This window comes from Tetrao urogallus (assembly GCF_951394365.1).
Source record: "Tetrao urogallus genome assembly, chromosome: 6".
In the NCBI taxonomy this organism is placed as follows: domain Eukaryota; kingdom Metazoa; phylum Chordata; class Aves; order Galliformes; family Phasianidae; genus Tetrao; species Tetrao urogallus.
In genome coordinates this window covers 48,843,733-48,858,188 of record NC_136819.1, presented here as the reverse complement: position 1 = coordinate 48,858,188, position 14,456 = coordinate 48,843,733, and the positions used below count along the sequence as shown (strand labels likewise).

General features: G+C 36.7%; 1 protein-coding gene across 1 annotated transcript in view; it reads right to left on the bottom strand.

Moving 5' to 3' along the window:
* Window positions 1–13,386, bottom strand: part of WDR25 (WD repeat domain 25) — a gene marked incomplete at both ends in the record, with an annotated part of 54,728 nt that extends 41,342 nt beyond the window's left edge. Inside the window, 6 exon segments of the mRNA XM_079536935.1 lie at window positions 1,389–1,459; window positions 1,462–1,497; window positions 1,500–1,524; window positions 2,482–2,495; window positions 2,498–2,522; window positions 12,676–13,386. Of these exon segments, the coding sequence (XP_079393061.1) occupies window positions 1,389–1,459; window positions 1,462–1,497; window positions 1,500–1,524; window positions 2,482–2,495; window positions 2,498–2,522; window positions 12,676–13,386 (882 nt within the window).
* Between the last annotated feature and the right edge of the window lie 1,070 nt (window positions 13,387–14,456).

Here is a 14,456-nt window from a genome sequence, read left to right as displayed (position 1 = left end):
GAAAATAATATATAATGACAAAAAGCTATTATAAATTACTTTAAAACACAACATTTTCTATTGTTCTGCTAATACAGAGGAAGAATAACATGGCATGAATTTGGCAGTTTCTCATCAACTTCACAGTGTAATTGTATAGTGCATAGTAAGAGTGATATTAATACATTCAAAATACCTAAAAGCACAGTCATAGAGTAGTGGTCAATAGCAGTTAATATTTGCGCCCCAAAACACTTAGTAACTTGCCAGCAGGTGAAGGAGAACATCAGGAGAAAAGTAGATGTATTACAACTCCCTAGGAGATGATTAGCTAAATTATTATAGCCATTTATTAAATAATCTGATTTTCTCTTCACTTCCATATATCATGTTCATTAGCATTGATCACTTCCAAGTCTCACACACTTATGCTCTATTAAAAGTAAAGATTCATCCTAAGTGTTAAAACACCTCAATTTCATTCTCCCAGCGCTTCAAGAGACAAGTTGTTGTAAGCCTCCTTGATCCCTACAGGGTAATTAAGGACTACATGGATACATTCAAAGACTTACCTGCACCCTGTAGATTTTGAACATCCATCACTAGAGGAAGAAACGATGCTCTACTCAGATAATAAGTATGGTTTTAGCAGCTACATTCGCAGCTTTTGAAGGACTGCATATCTATATGCTGTTGACCTATGAGCTATTTCTGAAAATAGGGAGAAGACTGATACTGACCGATTTTTTTATGGGGTGTTGTTTGGTTTTTGTTTTTACATTAAGCTACAATTTAACAGTAACTACCAACTTCAAAACACATCTATTTAGACTGTACTATATATTAGCATACTGTTTTTAAATACAACATTGTGAATCACCAAAGGCCATCCATATGCTTTAGAGCTTTTTATGTGCATATATACATCAACATAATCAAATAACCACAAACACACTCAAGAAAACAAAAAAGCACAAACACAGTAAACTAAAAGAAACAGTTTTAGCTGTCTCATTCTTGCACGTTATTCACTGGGAGAGCATAACACAGCAAGAACAACGGCTCCGGACAAGCTCTGCCAAACCTAACCATCAAATCACTGGCAGCTCTTCTACTGCACAGTGCTGCCAGATGTACTGTAAGCATGCACGCTGTTAGCAGTTTTCCTTCAATAGCACACAGTAACACATTGCAACAAAAGTTCTACAAATAATGGTAGAATTGTATCTGAGTGCAGATCTCTATCTGCAAGAAATAACTTAATCCCAATTTATTAGCAAATTCTGTATCATCCGCAGTATTAACTGATTGGCTCTCTTAAGAGTTATGATGTCCTTATTTCTCACACTGATTTGAAGTAACGTCCAAATACAAGGGTAGGTATACAGTTAATGATTGAAAACAGCCACCTGAAAGTCTGGACTCCAATGAGTCTTCCATTCATACATCAGTTGGCTTAGAAAGTAACATTTTTTGTTTAACTACTCATCTTCTCAGTAACATAAACTAAATTATTATTTCCAAGGCCATTGAGAACATTAGTAACTGGAAGAAAAAAAGAAAAAAACATGAAAAACACTACAGAAAATGCAATTAGCCCACTGAAATCAGGGACAAAATGCAGTCTTAAACATACAATAAAGTATTTAATTTCAAAAACAAGTTCTTAATACTGTAAAGCAGCTATGCATTTCACTAGCATTGAGGACACTCATAGCTAGCGATATTACAATACTAGCAGATTAAGACTTAATTTCCTAAATTATTTAAATGTTTTGCACTGTAAAGTATATTGTTGACTTTAACTCATCTGCCAAGCTTTAACAGAGAAAACCAGCTGTCTCACCTTCTCAGTATATGAGAACTCCCATTTCAACAACGTGGAGAGGGAGCAGGTGGTCTTCTTCCACCAGAGCAGCACTACAATACTTGGATAAGCGAGGTTTGAATATGCAACACCTGGTGAAGGTGCGTTTCTCAGCTTTAACTTCAAAGAGAAAGCCAGCTGCTATGAATAACAAGTCCTGCTTACCCTCAGATTTACTAAATGCAAATGGAAAGAGTTAAATGAGATGCATGCACAACTGATTCCTTTTGTAAGTAATTACTTAAAAGCCTCACAGCTGACAAAACTGGTACCACAAGCACAGAGTTTGGATAGGAAGCAGGCAGAAGCTCCAGAAAGAAAAAGAGGAAACAAATGTCAGTGAAAGGTGAGGAATGTTACCAAGAACAGACAAGAAAACATCAAGGTTTGACTAGGAAGACTGGCAGTCATAGAAAGAAAGTGGGGAAAAAAAAAAGAGCAAGCAGGGATATAAGTCACTGGAAATGTAGAAACTCGTAATGCACACCACCTAGTGGCACTGATGCTTCTCTAAAGTAATTCATATCCTGCACTGACATTAGCCACTTATTTCACCTTGCAGATATGAAAACCTTGTTAAAAAATGTAGGCTTCTTAAATTCAAATGCTGACAAAAAGCTATTAGAAATACTTACAAGAAAGGAAGTGAAACTTTCAAAGGCCCTTTTTGAATTACCTGCATACAAGATAATTAAGTTGTAGGACTATAACATCCTTACAGCTTCACCTGTTTGTAGTTACAAATAATTTTTTTCCCTGAGCAGCCCTTGCACAATTATAGATATAGCATATTTAGAAACTGCAATAATCAGTCACCAACACCAATGACTGCAAGTCTGCAACACCCCATTTTTCCAGCACCAAACTAAAGTTTTCCATTGATGAAGAGATCCTGCTCACGTGGCAAAAGTTACATTCTTGCCACTAATTAAAATGTTCTGAATAAGAAAAATTAATGAAGAGAGGAAATAATTATCTGGAAGTAGGTATCAAGCCTAAATAGGATGAATTAGAGAAATCTTACTTCATGCAGCAAGGTGTTACACCTCTGGTATGCATTTAACATTAGCAGTATATACTATCTGTCATTCCCTCCCACCTGGAATCTTTAAGCCATTAGCCAATTTAAACATTTAAGACAGGTAGAAGCTTCTGTGGGGAGCTCCGAAAGTGTGTCACTGAATTCCTAATTGCAGAAATAATGGCACCCATTGACAGTCATTAGTGCTGGCTAAAAGTTCAGGGAAACCAAACAGTGATGTGAGCACAGTGAGGAGGTGGGAGGTGCGTTCCAGTAGTGGTGACAGCAGTTGAAGATTTTTATGAGCATGGCTACAGTTCATCGCTGGCAAAAATGCATAGTTAATATAGCTAATAGTGGTGACTGTGCTGAAAAACAGCATTTTGAAGCTAAGAATTTGGTCTATCAAATAGTGTTGCTGTACTTCTCTGTTGTTGTTTCCATGGAAATAAATAGGAGGCATTACTTTCAGAGCAACCTACATACAGTTCCATTTAAGATAAGTCATAGAAGACAAATCTGCAGTTGGATTTAAATTTAAAAAATAAAAATGAAATAAAAATGCACATCCCAGCGTGCATATACTAGAAGACAAATCAAAGACTCCCAGGATACCCACAAAATGCACTTTTCCTTGAAGATGCAGGATTGCTATTACTGGAATGGAAAATGGCACGTCACAAGTTCCATATCAGTGAAGCAAGTTCTTCACAGAATAAAGTTTTTATTATATTTCTTATCCCTTTGATTTAAAGGGAATCTATAACTAACACATTATTTATAGCAAAAATATATAACAATGTCATTAAAGTTCCATCAGGTTTCATCTAAAGATTAAAAGTCAACAACCTTTGGTACATTTACCAATATTATGATCTAAAAATGCTAAAATGTGCTAAAATAAAATATGCTAAAAATAAAGTCTGCTTTTTAAAAAAAGCAAGGACACAAACATACTGAAAGTAAGAGAAACTTCAGGCAAATTGTTTCTACTTCTGGTGATGGATGAATCCAACACAAGTAATTTCTTTGTAGAACCTGAAAAAGCAGAGCAAAGCTTCTCAAAGATTTGTTTCCTTGACAACATTGACAGACCATGAGAGGTAAAGATACATATCACAAGATGTCGTGGACTTTTGTACAGATTTTTTTTAAAGTATATATATAGCAGTATGGAAAATGCAGCTATAAAGATAGACTTCTAGAAAAGAAACAAGTTTACACTGGTGTTACTTATATTTTTAAACAGCAAACACATTTGGAATTTCTCAACTGGTGACAAAACTGATACTCCCACAATGTATTAAAGTAACATGAGAACATAGAACTATTCACTCTGTTCTTTCCAAGCTCCAAAAATCACAATTTTTTAATTTTTATTTTTAACCAGGAATGAAGCATCTAGATGGGGATAACACCACCATATGCTTCTCCCACCTCAGGCAATCTTCTGCTCCATATAGAAGCTGTCCACAGAGATCCTGCATGTAATTGGAGGGTTTAATTTGTGACATTATCAGTTAAGCTTCATTAGGACACTGCTCCATTGACATCTCTGGCACTGAGTTTCCCTCTGCTAAAGGGTTTGCTGTGCTGGAGGAATGACAAGTTTGCTTATTAGTCTGCTAAAGGCCACGTAAAAGACAGTTTTTGAATATTTGGAAGAGCTCTTAGTAGAAAATCGGTACCAAACTCAGCAATTCACAACAGTCAGATTTCTAAGAAAAAGTCAGAGAAGCACTTTATATACTTGATTTTTTTTTTCTTTTTTTTCTTTTTTTTGTAACTAATAATAAAAGTGACAAAAATTCATTCCATATAAAGAAATAGAATCCTTCCACATAATCATTCAAATATCCAACACTCCATTCATTCCATCTGTTTGGATCTCTGCAGAAAAAAGGGCTGCGAAAAACCAGTCACAAAAGCCACACTTCCTGTGTTTCTTTATGTGGTCACGTTGCACCTATGGCTCAATCTCAAGCAAATTTCACAGAGAATTTGGAGGGACTCCATTCTCCCTCAAGATTTAATCAAGCTAAACAGAGGGAAAAGCACTGCAGGAGCCCTGAAGGATGGAAGAGTTAAAGACAGTCCACAGCCAGCCTGAAGATACAGCCAGTCTCCATCAGTTCCACTGTTTTCAGAACTTCTTTTTCCTGAAATTTTCTCTAAGTAATTCCCACTTATTTTGGAAACACATGCATATTAGCCATACCATGACATATCTCTCTTCCCCTGCTCCACTTCTTCACAGATAACATCTTCAAAAAAATCTCAGTGAGGGATCACTTTCAGCACTAGATACTGCTCTAGTATTCCTTACTGAGACCACACTTGGAAATGTTTCCAGAATTATGAAGTAAAACTGATGCCCTTACAGAACAGGAAATCTAACCAAGAAGCTGAGATTCACCGATTTTTTGCCTTTTTAATGCTATTTCTCACACAAGTATTAAGATGAATTTCCATCCAACTGAGCATTGCATTTAATTTTCTTTAACTGAGGATAGAATACAATGGCCTATCAAGCAGTGGAGAGAACAGGATGCTGCTATTTATACTCAAAGAAACATACTCCTTTGAAAAATCCTTTAAGGCACGAGAGTGTGTCAACTACTGAGAGCACAATAAAAAAATATAAAAATATAAGTCATCTCCAGCTGTGGATTCTGAGAAAGTGAACAAAGGCATTACAAGGATTTCTGTTTCCTTGACAACAACATTGCTGGAAGCAAGAAAATAATTAAAAAATAAATCTCCGTGTAACAACAATCTTTAAACTCATCTAGGTATTAACACACCAACATGTAGAACAAGCCTTAGCCAAATTTTTGTGATGAAGAGGCCAAAATCCACCACCTTCAGGAGTTGTTTTTAGCCAACTTGTATTAATGGCTTTTGCAGAACAGTTGTGTAAGAGCTGACTATCACCTCCTGACCTATATTATCATCTTGACAGAAATAGTCAGGAGCTTTCATTGATGGTCAGATGCACTCCTTCTTGCACAATGTTTCTTTCACTATGAAATAGGTATTATGGGCAATAATAAAATGAAATAATTTTGTTATAAAGAGATGCGATATACAGAGAAGCACTTTCAGCACTCAGTAAGCATTACTCTACATCCACACATAAATCAAACAAGCATGTGTCCATTCTAATACTCAGAGAGCCCAAATTCCTTAAAAAAAAAAAAAACAAAAACAAAAAAAAGAAAAAACAGTTATAAATAGATGAGGCAACGAGGCACCATTAAGAGAAAACAGCTTCAATATTTCTGAATAGCCTATTTAGTAGGTTCATCAACAATAGCATCTTCAACAAGAGAATGATAATTCTATTTTCCACATGCTCCGTTAAACAGCACAGTGACCAAAATGAAGCTCCTTGCCACTTTCAAAATAATGGGAAGAACTTCTTGCTATTAGCAAGAAGTGCCCTAGCATTACAAGTGCCCTAACACTGAATAAGTCACTTTGAAAGTTTTTCATTTAAAGTAGAATGCACAGGCTTCCCAAATACTCATCTTCTGCATCAGCAACAGTTAAAGGAACATTGTCAGAGATCTAAGAAACAAAATGTTGGGGGTACTAGCAGTGCCATAGCTCATACTGCTCATTAAATAGTTTGAGTCTAGCTTAGTGGAGACAGCTACCCGTGAGCTTAAAGGAAGCAAGCTGGCAGCCTGAATTCAGTCCCATACAAATAGACGCACAAGTAATGGAACAAAGTTGTAGAATGCTATCTATAATGGCTCTTTCTAATGAATTGCTAGCAGAATGCTTGAAAACAAATGGTAGAACTTGTTACTCTGACACAGAGTAGCAGTAATGTCTAGGAAGTCTCTATTGTTACCGTCAATGTTATGGATGAAAAGAAGCTATTGTTTTCCCTTGCTCTCAGTCAGAATGTTGCAGCAGAACTAAGAATAACAAATTCCTCAGACGTCCTACTATGTCATCTTTCTCTTGCAGAACACATAACAACAAATGAAGAAATGAAGGTTTTGAAAATCTAGGAAGGAAAAAGAAAAAAAAAAGAAAAGAAAAGAAAAAAAAAAAAAAAAAGCATTTCTTGTACTATCCGACACACTTGGGAAGCAAAACCCATAGACTAGATTTGTCCAGAATAAGTAATATAACACCCTGGAGCTAACGCCTGGAGACAAAATAGTCTCATAAGACCAGAGAAGTATCCAGCAGAGATCTATTGAGTCAGTTACAAAGATGAACTGCTTTGGAGCTCACAAATCCCCTGACTTTCAAACAAGCATAGGCCAGAGGAGGACATAACGGCACCATAAATCTTTGTCATGCTCACTTTCCCTTGGCATCTACTTATGCAATCCACTAGAGACTGACCATTGTGCTAGACAGATCCTCAATCTCAACCAGAAGTATCTAACATCTCTGAAAAAGCTGACAATGTTAAACCAATCTTAAAAACTCACTTTCCTTCCATAGGTTCAGCTGTCATTCAGCTAAGCTGGAGTACAAGTGGCAAATGGAAAACAAAAAGCATAACAAAAACTTCCAATGTGTTACAAGTCATCCCATTACAGAATCACAGAATCACAGAATCACCCGGGTTGGAAGGGACCTCAAGGATCATGTAGTTCCAACCCCCCTGCCTAGCAGGGCCACCAAACATACACATTTAGATCAGGTTGCCCAGGACCCTGTCCAACCTGGCCTTGAACACGTCCAAGGACGGGGCATCCACAACCTCCCTGGGCAGCCCGTTCCAGGGCCTAACCACTCTCCTCGTAAAGAACTTCCCCCTAACATCCAACCTAAATCTTCCCTCCTTCCATTAATCTTCTACTAGCATAGATTTCATATGCTAAATAGCCAAAGTTTTTCTTTCCTTGATCCTGCACCTTTATGCAACGTGAACATACTGAAAACGAGGAAATATTTTAGAGATGCCAACATTTCAAATAGAAAATAAGACACACAACTGAAAGTTCATACAAACATTATTGTATAAAGATGATATCTTTTAAAATATATATTTTTTTAAAAAGCCATCCACACCATTATTCTTCTTATGAACAATTATTAAAAAACAAAGACCAGCACCACTAACTACTGAAAACATGTACATCGCCGGGGCTCTATTGCAATTATTTGGTTTTCCAAATAAAAGATATAATAAGATCAACACAGTAAATTGGTAAACATATCTTTCATGATACAACTTTTTACCTACTCTGCTACTTAAAACAAATATTAAATGATAACATAGGATCCAGAATTCCATATTTGGGCGTCTAAAGCAGAAACAAGTTCTGGTTTCCAGAATGTACTGTAACATTACAAAAATTAGGTACCTCTGATAGCTGTGTTCAGTCTCAAAATCTATACAAAACTTTTCAGCCAAAATTAAAATCATAATCACTATTTCTGTCTCCAAATGCACAAAATCAAAAGTGGCAGAAGCATTCTAAAATTCAGCAGCTACTGAAAAAGCAGGTATAGAGGAAAAAGTGTTATCCCATGAAAACAGGTTGGAATCAGTTTGAACTAAGATTGAGATAAGCCTGCAGGTACTTAAACTAGAAATGGAAGCCACTGAAAATACAGTTAAAATGCATTAGTGAAGAGCACTGCCACACTAAGAGCTCCAAATAGCACTTTCCCTAATTTGAATCAGGTTTGCTGCCTCTTTTGCTTGCTACAAGTACCTAGCCGGCAATCGCTTCCTCAGTATAAAGGAAGCTCAAAATTCAGAGAAAACTGAGGGCAAAAGACCATTGCCAAAGTATAAATTCGAGAGTTTTTGTTTGCTTGTTTGTTTTTGTTTTATTTTTAAACTCCTCCTTCTTCAATTCATACTGCTACAAAGTCTTCCAAGTTGGAAGAACTACTCTGGGTAATTAATCTGCAACACACAAATCTTCCCCATAAATTTCGATCTCACTTTCAAGTTCCCATGAAATCTTCTGACATGGGTTGCAACACAGCCATAAACTTTAGATTTAATGTCTTTCAACACACAAAATGGAGGAAATATCGATTTAATACTAATATATGATTCATTAAAAGAATAATTTAGTTGCCATCCCTTTCTAAGATGCTGCAGAGCCCCATCTGCTGGTAGAAGTATAGTAGAGGTATGAAGTATGGTAGAGAATACTCAGGAGTATTACGCCCCAGAGCTGATACGTGATTTTTCCCACAAGCACCAGTTGATAACTGTTTTGTTTCTTTTATATGCATCCATAGACAAACACACACATACAGAAAAATCCTTAATTAAAAATACTTTTAATGAAAAAAATATAGAAGCCTTTGAAAATGTGCATTCCTTCCTAAATACTAAGAATTTACACAAACAGCTTCAGATTATCTTTCCCAACACTAGCTTATTTTCTTCGGTCAACAGAGACTGAGAACATCAACTCATTTTTCACAAACATTCTAGTATGACTTAAAGTGATTCACAAAGAAGATGGCAAAGTGCACACTGGTTAAAGCGGGAGAACAAAATAAGACAACTTATCTTCCCCAGTTTCAGGTAAACTTCAGATATCATAGAATGGCCCGGGTTGAAAAGGACTACAATCAAATTTCAACCCCCCTGTTATGTGCAGGGTCACCAACCACCAGACCAGGCTGCCCAGAGCCACATCCAGCCTGGCCTTGAATGCCTCCAGGGATGGGGCATCCACAACCTCCTTGGGCAACCTGTTCCAGTGCATCACCACCCTCTCTGTGAAAAAATCCCCATTTTTAATGCAGCCCAGAACACAGTTGGCCTTCCAGGCTGCAAGTGCACACTGCTGGCTCGTGTCCAGCTTCTCATCCAGCCAGACCCCCAATTCCTTCTTCACAGGGCTGCTATCAAGATCTTCCCCTAGTTTGTATAAATACCCAGGATTGCCCCAACTCAAGTGCAACACCTTGCACTTGGCCTTATTGAACCACAAATATATATTTGAGATAAATTCTTGTGTGGTAAGGAATATAAAACATACAATGATGATTTATTTATGATTGTTTAGATTGGAATAAAGAGACTGAGATTTCTAACTTAAGGCAACTAATTCCAAGTATTTCTCTTTTCTTCATAAAAAAAAAAAACAAATCCTTTCCGAAAAAGGGAAATTCTTAGTTTGTGATAAAACATTTAAGAGGGAAATACTTAGAAGAACAAAAAAGATGCATAATGGTTTGGCTAAATTAAAGAAAAAATGCAAATGGCTGCAGATCTTCTGATTTAATCAAAACTAAAAAACTGCCCTGCAATAGCAGTTTGATCTGCAAGACAGAACTCTCAGATCTGAAAAATCTCCACTGATACTGGGGTGATACCTTCAAACAATACATATCTTGCTGCATAGATTGAAGGACTGAATCAAAGAAATTTACATAAAAACATTCATTTGTAAGTATTCATGATAAACTGAACGTGCATAGTTTTGTGGCTCTGGATTATACAGAGATTTTAGGCTTCTAACTGTGTTTTGAGTCTTACCCAAATCAGATGCTCAAAGTAAATACTGCAGATATCCTGAATGTCTGTTATCATGAATATTCCCATTAAAAAGAAAGAGGAACGAGCTTCTGCTGCCTGGATTTCAACTATAAATTCTAAGCAGGTGTTTTTGGAAGAAAACAGCAAAGGAAAAGCTGAAGGAAGGTACAGGATTGGGGAAGAAAAAAAAAGGTACATCTACATCTTCTTTCAATTGTTTGTTTTATGCTTACATCAGTAAATAGACAACTCCAGGCAGTGGTGGAGAGCCAAAAAATTCCCAGAAGAGAAATTATTACTGTTGTAGTCCTTAGAGATTTGTGGGCTCATGACCCTAGAAAGTTAGAGAAATTAGCCGCATAACATCAAGACAATGCTTAATCTGACTGTGCCCTCTACTGGCCTGAAAGGTAAAGACACTACAGCTCATACCATCAGTCTTCAAACTCATTAAGGAAAAAACAAAAACAAAAAAAAACACCCAATAAAAATCATTTCCAGACATTCCTCTGCAGACTACCTTTCAAAATACTGAAGTGCATTTTAATAGGCTTCATAACAGCTACGCTGTCACTTAAGTAATGTTCTACACTCCTATAGCCTGAAGTGTTGCCAATATTAACACACTCCATGTAAACTGAATTCCCATGGTTCAGGGCATATACAGCAAATCCATTCCTTTGACAATCAGCTTTACTTTTAAATACTGCTTCCAATCAAGGTTGGTAGCACCAACCCTTCTACCTAATTAGAAGAAAACCAACAGGCTATTATTCATATTGTTTAATAATTTTACATAGCCATTACAACTTTTTTTTTTTCTTTTTTTTTTTTTTTTTTTTTTTTTTAAGATTGTTTTACCAAGTTTAGTACATCCACAATTACATTCACTCAACACTATAATGAGGCTTAGGGGCAGTAAACAAATACTAAATAAGTGGTAGGACAGTTTAAGACAAAGTCAAATTTAGACATACTTAAGTAAAAGGCAGATACAATTTTGTACAACACAAATATACATTGCTGCTTACCAAAAGAAAAAAAAAACATCAGCACCATTTGTATATCTTAGTATTTTCCTTTTAAGGCTGTTCATCAGACAGCAAACAAGATTTAAATTATTCAGTACTTTAAGCAAGATCTGTTAGAAGAAAAATTACCTTTATTTTTCCTATTTTGCCTCAATGAAAAAGATGTACAAAAATGCTCGGAGTATTTGAACTTGGATAGTCTGACAGGTTAAAGTGGCAAAAAGTGAAAAGGTGGAAGCTTTATTAATGCTAAAAGACCTGTTTTTTTTTCTGTTCTATGAAAACCAATGCTTTAGTAGACATGAAGGAGAAAAAAAAAAATAGAGCTGTGTCTGAGACTGAAGAACACCACTGCTTCAAAGATATGAGATCAGCATCTATTTCACATGCCCCCATGGCAAAGTCAGGGGAACGAAAAAGAAAACAAACAATCCTATAAATATATATATATATGTACATAAAAGTCAAGCTAAATGACACTAAATTATCTACCACAAATAAAACAGTGAAAAAGCAAAGAAAACTCAATTTTAGTGAGAATTTTGGGGAAAGGAGTAGAAAGAAAAGCACTCTAACATGAAATCAGAATTTAAACTAAATTTTAGAGTTATTTCCTCTCATTTTAGAAATATGCTGATACAAAAGCTGTTCTTCACCTTCTTTACTTACTAAGATTTATTTAAAACCCCTGGATTTGAGAAAAAAAGTTTCAGGGAGTAGCATAGAGATGTGAGAGGGGAGGGTCAGGTTGGGTGTTAGCAAAAACTTCTTCACCAGAGGGTGGTGAGCACAGAACAGGCTCTGCTAGGGCCACAGTTGTGCCCTGAGTTGCCAGAGTTCAGGAAGCATTTGGGCAATGCTCTCAGACATAGGACTTGGACTCTGTGTGGTCCTTTGTGGAACCAGACGTAGGACTCCTTACAGGTCCATTCCAACTCAGGATATTCTATGATCGTGAAAGGAAAAGTAAGACTGACTGTACTAAGTGAACTAAGAATTGAAATCAAAGTCATAAAAGTTAGAAGGAAAATACACTAAGCATTAAATATTTAAAAATGAAAGAAACTTAGAGTGAAAAGCCTCCTCAGACTACAGTAGGACACATATATATAAGACCCATGAGAGTACCTGTAGTAGTGGTCACTTATGCCTGATACTGAAAAGCATCTCCTCCCACTCTGAACACGTTACAACTGCCAAACACATGAGCAAACATTATTCCCAGAAAACCATTACTTAATACAGTATTTTCAAGCCCACTGATAAGTTCAAAAAGCATCTTGTTTTACATTACCTTTATTGTTTTATCCATAGAAGCTGAGAGAAGCATATGACTTTGTTCTCGTACAGTACACCACTGGATTGCATTAACAGGGCCGCTGTGTTTAGACATATGAAATATTAAGCTTTTTGGAACTTCAGTTAATTTATACCTGGATCCTAAATATGGCTTAATTAATTCAGATATCTTTCTCACTGTCTGCTCTCCTGATATATCTAGCTTCACATCACAACTGGTGCTCTCGCTTTGATCAGACTCCTTTTTTTCACAGGCACTGGAATTTTCTTGACGTAACCTTTTAGGGATATACGGTCTGATTCCTTTTGGGGCAGTTGGACTATCTTCATGTGTTCTCTTCTGGGAAGCACCATTTCCAGAGTTTCTTGAAGAGCTCAATGTCTGTTCATAGTTTTTGTAGGACATACATAATGCAGTAGGACTAGAGGACGCTCTCCTACAATAAGATGTCAAATCACTGTTATTACTCAGTGCATAATGCTCAGGGGGATCTTCACAAACAACGCTCATGTCAAAATTGCCAGTGTTCTCAGTAAGCTGCGTTTCATATGTAGATTTTGTACTCAAAATACCAGGTGCAAAGTGCTGAACAGGATTTGCAGAAGAACTCGGAAGGCTTGCTTGTCTGCTAGTTCTGAGATCATCAGCTTTTTCAGTTTCTGCCTCAGGGTCTGAATCATCATAAGCAACCAGTGAGGAACTCATTATGGCTGGATACAGCAGACTCCAGAAATCTCGTGCTGGAATCCTCCAAATGATGACCTACAACAAAGAATTGACCATTCAGAGCACAATTCATTATGGATCCTACAGTTTCAATAACTTAAGTTCTTAAAATCCTTAACTGTTTAATTCCTGTTTATTCCTGGAATTTATTTTTCTATTATAGCACATATGTATATTCAATTATGCAACATAATGTGCCTCCAAGCACTTTGCATACATTTTTTATGCTTTGCAGAGATACATTTGTATGAGACAAAACTATGAAAATGAGCATGGAAAGAAAAACAAACTACAGCAAATCACTCTCCCCTTGCTTGCAATAGCATTCCCTCCCCCTTGCACACAAACCAAAGGCTAATGTAACTATGCAGCATTTTAGGATATTCATTTATAAGAATATGAATACAAGTACTTTGGAATGAGACTAACAGTATTTATTTCTTTCAAATCATCCGTGTTGTTATGTGTGAAGGGATTCAATTGGCAACAAAAATAAAATGCAGCCTGCTCTAAAGGTAATGCCATATTATATTGGTCCATAACATGAGAGGTGGATGCTGGCAGCAGAGGCTGAACCTTCCCACCAATAGCCCACTGCATTTTGTTGCTGTGCAACAGATGGCAGCAGAGGAGCAGTCTGACACAATGGCATTTGACATGAAAGTGTGTATGAAGCAAAGGTGCATCACTGAATCCTTTCAAGCGGATAAAATGGCACCCACTGATACTCAGTGATGCTCGCTGAATGTTTAAGGAGTGGATGTGAGCACAGTGAGGTGCTTGCTGGGTGATGCATTTCAGCAGTGGAGGCAGTGACAGTGACCTCCACTGGTGCAGATTTTAACTGTGCAGCATGCAGGCTCTTGCTCACGGCTGGCAAAAATGTGTAGCTAATGGTGGTGATTATGTTGGAAAAGGCTGTTTTGTAGCTGAGAATTTATAAGTTCCACACAGCCTGTAGTTTTACATAAGACACATGCCAGAAGCTACATGAAACTCAGTGTTTGCTTTTACTTACAGAGAGTAAAAGCATGAATATCTTCACTTAC